We start from the raw sequence: 10472 nt of genomic DNA, 5'->3' as shown, positions 1-10472 counted from the left end.
TAACAGTGAATGGAAGAAAACACATGACTGGCCGCCTACCTTTAAAGGTACAGCTCCGAAGTAAAATGAATGAAGTTAAATGGAGTTTAAATATCATCTTCTTTCCATGTTATTAGAGAATTCGTAGAATGAATGTTTTCCATCTTTTCATTGATTTAATATTTTGCTCTTAGCGACTTGGTAAATAGCTTAGAAATCTTAAGCAGAAGCTTATTTCACAGTACTCTCTTAAAGTTACTTTGATAAAAGAAGGAAACGTTTTATATTACTGCCGTATAGTATCCAAACTTGAGGATACCGAAGTCACCAACCTAACCCTTCTCATCGTGTCACGTTTGTTGTGGTTTCGTCGCCGAGCACCTACTGTCCCTTTATATCTTTGAACAACTAGCCCAGAAAGCTCAAATCTTCACATTATTCAATGCAAGACCCTTCGAGTGCTGGTGGAAGTAAAAGGTAAGAAATATGTCCAAGTTCAGGCATGCTGTAAGGCTGGGAGGTGTCGGGTAAAAGGGTATCAGTAGGCTTGTTCGTGGCCTCTGGTTTCTCACTCCCAGATTTGGTGGTCTTTTCATTAGATTTATGTAAGCAATATGGTAATCACTGTGTGCTTGCCCGTGATCATCAAGCAGGCACTGTTTTGGGGTTAGATTGTTAGTCACAGTGGAAATGACTGTGTGTGCAAAAGGCTCATACTTAAAAGATGTTCGGGTTAACTGGTGGTATTTATTAATTTAGTGTCCTTATAGTCAGACTGTAAGAGTTGGCTTCTTTTCAGTGGTATTATTTTGGAATTACACACAGCTAATGGAGACAGGATATTTTAACTAGTAATCATGAAGGAGACACAGGACCACCGTATTTTCATTTTTTAGTAATCCTTAAAGAGACATAGGACCATCTCTCGAAAGGAAAAAAAAAACTTCTTTTTAACTGATTCAGTAACTTTGTAAAGGTGTACAGAAGTGAATTTTTGAAATGAAGTGGATCCATCTCATTAGAAGGAAAATGTGATTACATAATGTTTAGGTTAGGTTAGGTTAGGATAAGTTTGGTTAGGTTAGTATTAAGTAGGTTAGGTTTGGATAAAGGAGGTTGGGTTGCTTCAGGAATTAAGGTAAGGTTTTGATAACTATGTTCTGATAAAGGTATTTCCTTTAAAAAATGGCATTGTAAGATGGCGTCCATCTGTCTTCATGCACCACAAGATGACGTCTGTCTGTAAACAAACTTTTTTTTTTTTTTATACTTTAGCTATCTCCATTTTTAAAAGAAACGGAAAATGTTGAAGCTAGGAAATGCAATTAAAAAACACTTAAAGAATCCAATGAAGAGCTAAGGTAAGGAAAAAAATAAGAAAACTACAAAATACAGTGGTCCTATTACTCCTTAACAATTACCGTTTTTTCTGTAAGACCATGCGATTTTTTGTTTTAGTATTTTTTGAATCCATTTTCAAGTTTTGAGGTTCACTGATGCTTTTAAAAGTGGCAAAAAATGTTTAAAAGCAATGTTTGTTAAACAATCCCTAATGCCACAGAAGACACAGATGCCATCTTGTGGTCCATGAAAACAGATGGAAGCTATCTTAGAATGCCATTTTTGAACAAAATTATGTTTATCAGTACCTCTCTATCTAAGCCTAACCTGAATGAACATGACTTATCTTAATGTAGAAATCCTTACCTAACATATTTCATGCTACCCTAACCAAACTTGTTCAGATCTTACCAAACCTATCACATATGTAATCATGTTTTCTTTATTTATGGATGGATCCTCATCATATCAAAAAATGCACTTCTGTACACCTTTATAAAGTCACTGAATCAGTACTAAGGTACCCAGTAGGTAAAATTTTTTGTAGTGTTTAAGAAGTGGTCGTATGTCTCTTTAACCTGTGGATTGTGCAATTACCTTTTTTTTTTTTTTTTTATCCCTCTTGTGGTGTGCAAAAAAAAAAAAAAAAAATACTGTAGTTTTAGTTTATTGTTAACTTTAATGGTAGATGGTGGCGACCATCATCCACTCACTTAATGTAGTGCTGCCTACTTCTTCCATAGCCTTTATCATTCTTTTTCTGTGCCTGCCCTCCTTTCTTCCTATTTCTCCCATCTTTCCTGTAACTTCTTATTGCTTTTCTTTCCATTACAGGTGGCATTACATTGAGTGACAAGCCAAATGGTTTCCTGTAAGCCAAGAAACCATTTACAGCACTGGGTGGTAACCATATAACCAAACCATACGTGCTCCCTACGTGTCAACAAGTGGGTTGGTGGAGGGTTAGTGCCCCTCCCTGTATAACAAATAACTCAGAGTCAAATGGCCAACCCTTAACCCCTCCGTGGCCGCCGGCGTCGAATGACGTTTAGCCGATCAATGGCCGCAGGCGTCGTTTGAGCGTGGCCTATAAAAAACTGCAAAAATTTTTGAAAGGTGAACAAACGTTCTGAACGTCTTCACACTGACCTACACTACACTCCCATACACCTCATCAAGCAGTTCAAAGCCTGCTGCTGTGATGAGTGGATTTTCGATTTTTTCGCTCCTAGCCATGCTTAAACAAGCACAACTACACCCATTATCTCGACCCAGGCAGAACATATCATCTTTGTCCTCTCTTGCAAAACACACACAACCACCTCTTTACAATTATGAAGTAATACAGGCACATACAAAAAAAGACGTGATAAGTGAAAAACATATTTTTGTGTTGGTATCTTTACCTATTTGCTCAGGTTTGCTGTAGTGGTTTGGATCATTTGATGCAGTGCAACTTGTAGAAAACTGTGAAAAACTTCGGGAAGTGAAGGAAAATCTGGGACATGAGACTGACCTTGACTTCACCCTCTCACATATCATCTGTCAGTTCAGCAACTGCTGTCATGACGAGTGGATGTACGATTTTTTCGCTTATGGCCATGCCTAAAAACACATAGTTACACCCATTATCTCGACCCAGACAGAAAATACAATCTTTTTCCTCCCTTGCAAAACACATACAACCACCCTGTTTACGAGACAGCAATATATATTGCGAAAATAACAAGGTAAAATGATAAAGATGAACGTAAAATGATAGAGAAAGATGAACATGTTATTACGGAAAAAATACGTTTTCCCCCGTCTGTAAACTTATTTATTTCTGCTTTGTATCTGTATTCGTAATAATTAGACTTCTGAAACTGCATTACAATTCTATTTTTAGCCATGCTCGTGGTGTGGGAGCTCGAAGTTGCGACTCAACTTCCGCATTGCTAATCGGATCTGACCCTCCACTTTATTCTCCTGTGGCAGAGTCTAACCTTGGAGGACGTGCAGTTTTCTCATTTAGGACCGAAAATTCAACTCTTTTGTTCCCTTTTCCAAGCATGGGCACAATGATAATGTAAAAAATAACTCGAAACTGCCATAAACATACTTTATATCAAAAAGGTGAAAAAGTATTCATAACATTTTTTTTTTTCCAGCCATTCCTAACAGATTATGTACTGAAATCATTCGATATCATCATATCTCATAAATGCACAACATTTCAGCACCATTTGTATTGTTTTGGGAGGTAAAAAAAAAAATAACAACACCTGCCCAGTTGCATTGCGGCAGCTCCCCTGGGCAGTGGATATCGGTTGCCGATATTTCTGCAACTTCCATGCTCCATTGCAAGCCATAAAATGCATCTAGGAAGCTGGGATTTCCACTGTTAGGTGCATCTGAACTTTCTCTTCAATATGACAAGAAAAAAAAATCAATTTTCGAAACTTCAAAAAATGGCCCCGGCATCAGCCTGGCGTGCACGGAAAATTCCAGGCCTTCGGCCACGGAGGGGTTAAGGGATTATGGCGTCTGGCAATAGATAGATAGATAGATAGAAGTTAAATATGCAGGGCATCATCTGGTGAAAAAAAAAAAAAAGAAAACTCTCTTTCCATCTTTGTGTTGTGTAAGTTTGTGTAGGGCTGTAGTGAAAAAATGAAAAAAAAAAAAAAAAATAGTTTCTGTTTATTGTAAACATGAAGATAAACATCCAGGGAATCATCTGGTGAAAAAGAAAAAACCTCTCTCTCTCCGTCTTTGAATAGCGCCATGTGTAAGTTTGCATAGGAGTAAAGTAGTTAGTGGTGATGCACGGTCACTGGAAAGTTAAAACTGCCTGAGCTGTGTCTCACAGCACAACGCTACCCAGCCTGAGCTGTGGCTTGCAGTCCACGGGTTAAAGCTAACCTGTTTATTACCTAGTTTATGCACATTTAAGCAATTTCCCTTCAATACACATCTATTGCAAATACTGTACACATTTTAATACAGTGCATGCTAAATAAGAAGTGGGTGGGTGTCTCCAACTCGTAGCTTTGTCAGTTATCGCATGTATGTTAAAAGTAGATAAAGTTAGGAAATAAGGTTGGGATGGGTTAGGGACATTGGTCAGCAATTGATTTTTGTACCCAAAGTAAAGTATGCAATGACTGTCAAGGTTTGTCTCAGGTTAGGGAGTTATGGTCCTCCAAAGTCATAACGTATGAATGAATCCATGTTGTCTGTATACCCGGTATGCACAGAAACAAAGTTGCATTGACATTTGATGATGAAATTTGTCTGATTGTGTTGCTTTTTTTTTTTTTTCTGCATATAAATGTAATTCCTTTCAGTTCTGGTGCTGAATACAGTGGTCAGCTAAATGTATTTTATGCTTCTCGTATTGTCTCCAGGAGGCACATAGAACCAATTACAGGCAAGTCCTGGTTACCGAGCAATCGCTTTACGAGAATTTGCTAATACGGGTCTTGAAATTTGCACCATCACCTGTATAACAAGCAGGTAAAATCCCCCAAACTCCCAACTTACGAGAATCAAGACGAGGGTATTTGTATTTCATGTTTATTAACCCTTTATAGTGTGATGAGTAAGGATGGAGGTTTGGAGGGTGAAGTGCTTGAAAGGGTACAGCAGGGAAGAAAGGTTGCTGGTTCTTTGAAAGCAGTGATAAGAAACAGGGAAGTGAGCATGGAAGTGAAAAAGTTACTACATGACGGTATTGTGATACCAACTCCAACGTACGGAAATGAAGCTTGGACGTTGTTGGAAGGACACAAGTCAAGAGTGAGAGCCGTGGAAATGAGTTATTTAAGAGGAGCCTGTGGAGTCACATGGAGAGACAGGCTGACGAATGAGGATATAAAGGAGCGTTGTGGTGTACATGTGGATGTGATAGGAAGTGTTATGAGGAACACACTGAGGTGGTTTGGCCATGTGGAGAGGATGGAGGGTGAAAGACTGACGAAGAGAGTGTATGTGAGTGAGGTGGAGGGGGAAAGAGGGAGGGGGAGGCCGAGGATGAGATGGAGAGATGGGGTGGAGAGGTATATGAGAGAGGGGGGTGTGAGTTGGGAGCAGGGGAGTGAAATGGCGGGGGACAGGGCGACTTGGAGGCGATTTGTTTGTGGCCACCCCAAACGGGATTGAGGCGTCTGGCAATAGATAGATAGATAGATACCTGCCTAAAATTGTCTGTCACAGGTGTTGGTGGTTGGTGGAGGTTACTTGGCTGGTTGTTCACTCCATCCCTCTTTTACCTATAGTTTATGTTATTCTGCTTATATTAATGCTGTTTTTATATTTCGGGTCTATTACCCTCTTGTATTAACCCCTTATTCCAGCTTAAAATGATCAGAAAGTCAGTTTTGGTGGTTTGGGGGGAGGTTGCTCGGAGGCCTTGCTCCCTAACCCTATTTTTCCCGTAAGTTCTTCATTTCGTTTAACGAGAATTCAGATAACGAGCAAAATCCTTGTTCCCAATTAGCTCGTAAGATCAGGACCCACCTGTATTTGTAATAAAAGTAGGGCCAGTAAGCCTGAATGAGTTTGCCAGTCTGGACTTGCTGTTTCTATTAATTTTATTTATTTTTTTAGTGGTAGGTGGTGGCGACCATCATCCACTGGATGTAGTGCTGCCTACTTCTTCCTTAGCCTTTATCATTCTTTTTCTGTGCCTGCCCTCCTCTCTTCCTATTTCTACCATCTTTCCTGTCACTTCTTATTGCTTTTCTTTCCTTTACAAGTGACTTTACATTGAGTGACAAGCCAAATGGTTTCCTGTAAGCCAAGAAACCAATTACAATGCTGGGTGGTAACCATATAACCAAACCATACATGCTCCCTATGTGTCAGCAAATGGGTTGGTGGAGGGTTAGTTCCCCTCCCCGTAAAACAAATAACTTAAAGTCAAATGGCCACCCCCTGTGGGATTATGGCATCTGGCAATAGATAGATAGATAGTTCTGTCATATGATGCTGCAGTATTTTCAGTCAGAAATTATTATATCAGTTATTGTCTGTATCTGGAACTTTCAGTTCTTTTTTTCTTGAATTTTGCTGTCACCTTATTGAAGGCTAAATGGTAGGTAAGTATCATTTTTGTCATTTACAGTACATTAGACCCTCGCTTTAACGAACCTTGATAGACCGATATCACATTACATGAACACTACAAAGGCCAGTGAACTTCAGTCTGCTATAATGAATAATGTCCATTAAATGGAGGTGGTTTGGCCATGTGGAGAGGATGGAGGATGGAAGACTGACGAAGAGAGTGTATGTGAGTCAGGTGGAGGGGGGAAGAGGGAGGGGGAGGCTGAGGATGAGATGGAGGGATGGGGTGGAGAGGTATATGAGAGAGGGGGGTGTGAGTTGGGAGCAGGGCAGTGAAATGGCAGGGGACAGGGCGACTTGGAGGCGATTTGTTTGTGGCCACCCCAAACGGGATTGAGGTGTCTGGCAATAGATAGATAGATAGAAATGGAGTGCACTGGGTCACAGTAAAGTACAAGTGTTTTCTTCCCCTTTGACTCCAGCCTGGCCTGAAATCACCCTCTCCCCATTGTGACTGCTGAGTTGTAATAACAGACTGTAGTAATACGGCACTGTACAAGTCATAAAGAATTGCTTTGACAAAGATGTGAAATAAGCCTCAGAAGGGCAAAATTATGGGCCAGGTTAATGTGGAATGGATCACTATAATATTCATATTTAGTAGCTACTAGAATATGCTATTGTACAGTCACCACTTGCATAACGCGAGCTCCTATAGCATGAAACTCACATAACACGGAAGACAAAATTTGATGCCAGAATTTAGTCACAATGCGAAAATTACAGACATAATGCGGGTGGAGGAAGCTGCCCATTTTTTTGAAGTGTACTACGCGGCAGTGATAGACATAACGTGGCCAGAGGCCTCAAATTATGGTTCATACATTCATAACACGGCAAACTCTGATCATAACGCAGTGGGAACAGACATAACGTGGCCAGTGATAGTCATAGTGGGGGTTGCATCAGCTTGTGACGTATGGCTGTCACATGTCTGGGCGGGGTGTCATCACGGGCCACTGAGCATTCCTGCCCCAGTTGAGCCTACCGTCTCCCTTTGCTCTGGCTACCCATGTGTTCTGTGTGATCTTTGCTCTTTTTTTTTTTTTTGGCCACAACACTCCACTCCACCTCCCCCCAGCAAGCCCACAGTCTCTTCCATTCAAGGTGGGGAATCCTCTAGTGTTTGTATGTAATGAAGTCTTTATTAGGTAGGTAAATGTCGTAGAAAAAAAACTGAAAATTGTCCCAAAAGGTGAACTTTGGGCTGGCATGGGTACCATGAAACCCTTTAACACGTAAACATATGGCCCTATAATGCAGAATTTTCATAAAGCGGGAGCTTCAGGGTGCAATATTCCCACGTTCTGCAAACGGTGACTGTACAGTAAAACCTCGATATAATGGACTTCAATAGACCGGAATTCGCATTTATCGGACTAGAGGAGCTACCGGACTAAATTCCCATATATCAGAAAAAGTCCAATAGAGCCAGAAGCAGTCTGGACTGCCTGACCACTTCAGCTGTGTTCACCACAATAAGGCAAAAAAAAGACATGTTTGTCAGTGTACAGTACAGTATTATTATATATATTATACTATTTGATTAATATAATGAAGTTATAACACAGTACAGTACTGCAATGATACTCAAAACAGTTTAAAAACCATTCATGCTATCCGGACTAATGTCTGATATATCGGAAAACGTCCAAGTTAGCAGGGGGAAGTCCGGATGTCACTTTTATTGGAATTTCACATTTTTCGGAATGGCTTGGGCCCCAATTAGTCCGTTATAGTGAGGTTTTACTGTACTCATTTTTTTTCAAGCATGTTTGAAATCCCACCTCAGGGGGGGATCATCAGATATGACGGAGTAGACTGTAGGTGTTATTAGATCAGGATTCCCACCAATTAGTCTGTTATAGTGAGGGTTTGCTGTATGTAATGAAATTGACACTGAAGGAGAGCCTATGCATGATAGTGCTGTGCACCTTGAGTGGAGTAACTGCAGCTTGCACCTGGGAGCCACACCTCCCCATATTTCCCTGCACATCATCAACTCTTGTGAGGTGCTGTCTACCAGAAGGGGCTGACGTATCCCCACCAAATGTATGTACCATACTGTAGTGTTCCTATAAGACAGCTCCACAGAAGCAGTTGCTTACCTGTGGCCCACAGAGTAGCACAGCCAGACAGACTAGAGTTAAGCAACAGCATTAACAATTTGATTAAACTATATCTGTTCATTGTCCTATTGTGTTTTTACAGGTGTTCTTGTGAAAGTTTCACTCTTTTTAAGTCTGTAGGCATCCCACAATGATGCAACAGTATCTGAAGCATAAAAAAAAACACAGAGAAAAATATATCTTCCTTAAGATTTTGGCCACAAAGACAGTTGTAGAGACTGCACGAGTGACACGGCAGGAAATTTGCAATCCAGCTGAGGCTGAAGGTGCAAAGTTGTATCATATATGCATAGCAATGCACATTTCTTTCTGCATTATTTATTGTATTACTGTTTCCGGCATTTCATTAGTAGCAGTGCTGTATGCATTTTTTTTTTTTTTAATACAAAACAAAAAGAACACAAAGGTGAGAGCCTGTAAAATTTGTCCTTTCCAAAGAAAACAGAACATACTGAATTGATGGAGTGGATAGAACAATATGTTGGGGATTTTGGTCAAAGGTTTAATCTATGGTGTTGTAGGGAAGAACTTGTGGATTTGAATCCAACACTCATTGTTTACCATTCATCCATTGGCTCCATTGACGTATCATAACTCTTACTCCACAGTAGCATAACACCTTATCTGAATGTGATTTTCCAGTTGTAACACAGTAGAGACTATGGATATTAACACCCAAATACCAGGTGATATGTAGGGGTTGCAAGGGATCATGTGTTTTAGGTGTGCTGTCGGACCTCAGGAAAATGCATCAAAGCCTGTTCCCAGAGTCAGATGCATAAAAGAAGATGTAGCTGCTCAAATTTGAGGTGTCCCAGACTTCCATTGTTGCATGAGACTTTCTCCCCATATATTGGATTGTAGTTTGATGCACCATTATCCATGTCATAGTGACCATAAGGAATACCATTAAGTAGGACATTAGAAATTACATGCCAAGACACTTTCTGTAATGTCTGTGATTAATATATCAGGTGTCCCGAGAGGAAAGGGAAATGTTAATTGAGGTAATTCTGAGCAGAAAATGTTAAATCAACATATGTATAAATCTCAACTGTTACTAAGCCACAATTATTGATAACCTTATACAGGAAAACCTCGATTTAACGGCACCCTAGGGGGCCCTGAGCATGCCGAAAAAAACGAAATTGCATTAGATTGGGGCTTACACCTATCAATACCCCCGGAACTCACGCAAACACATTTTTTAACACGTTTTTAAGCATATAAACATGTCCAGACATACAAAATTAATAAAAAGAATTTATATTTAGAACAAAAGAAAACAGGTAGGTGTGTTGTTGTAGTAAAGTACTGTACAGTAATCTATGTAAGTACAGTACAGTACAGTTGAGTCTTCATACAACACGAGATAGGTTATGCAGAACCTCGTGAAAAATCGATTTCGCGCTAAAACGTGACATATAATTACATGTAAAATAGGACGTAAGGTTCATGGAGCCTCATATTTTTCGTTAAAAATGTATTTAAAGATAGATTACTAGAAATATGTCTGCCTTAAGACACCGAAGAGAGTGTGTTTACATACGACCTCACCAGCTGGACACGTCAGTGCATAGCTACTACAGTCTAACCTAACCTAACCGATTAGTTTTGCCCCCTAATACTCCCCATAAAAATTTTAATCACCAAGGATTGCCACTAAGCCTCTTGAAAGTCCTCATTAGAAATCAAGCATAAACTTGACCTAAACAACATGTGAATAATGGCCGACCAGCATCACGCATATTTCGTCACGGATCACTTTCGGTACTATTAAAAAAAATACAATGTGAAACTTTTTGAAAGCCGTTAGTCATCAACAATAAAAGAAAAAAAAAAATATAAAGAAGTCGTCAGCATGGAGTGAGTGCTTATCTCACTTCTCAGATACACACGAATGCAGAAATCATG

General features: G+C 39.9%; 1 protein-coding gene across 1 annotated transcript in view; it reads left to right on the top strand.

Annotated features, from left to right (window-relative positions):
- Positions 1-333: 333 nt before the first annotated feature.
- Positions 334-10472, top strand: part of Dus1 (Dihydrouridine synthase 1) — a 194322-nt gene continuing 184183 nt past the window's right edge. The window contains exon 1 of the mRNA XM_080282853.1: positions 334-456. Within this exon, the coding sequence (XP_080138979.1) occupies positions 422-456 (35 nt within the window). The 5' untranslated portion in view covers positions 334-421. The remainder of the gene's footprint in view (positions 457-10472) is intronic.

The sequence above is a fragment of the Coenobita brevimanus genome, chromosome 95 (genome assembly GCF_032717465.1).
Source record: "Coenobita brevimanus isolate Jiangsu-jjx chromosome 95, ASM3271746v2, whole genome shotgun sequence".
Lineage (NCBI taxonomy): Eukaryota > Metazoa > Arthropoda > Malacostraca > Decapoda > Coenobitidae > Coenobita > Coenobita brevimanus.
Note: the sequence above shows the minus strand (reverse complement) of the source record. Positions and strands in the feature narration are given on the sequence as shown.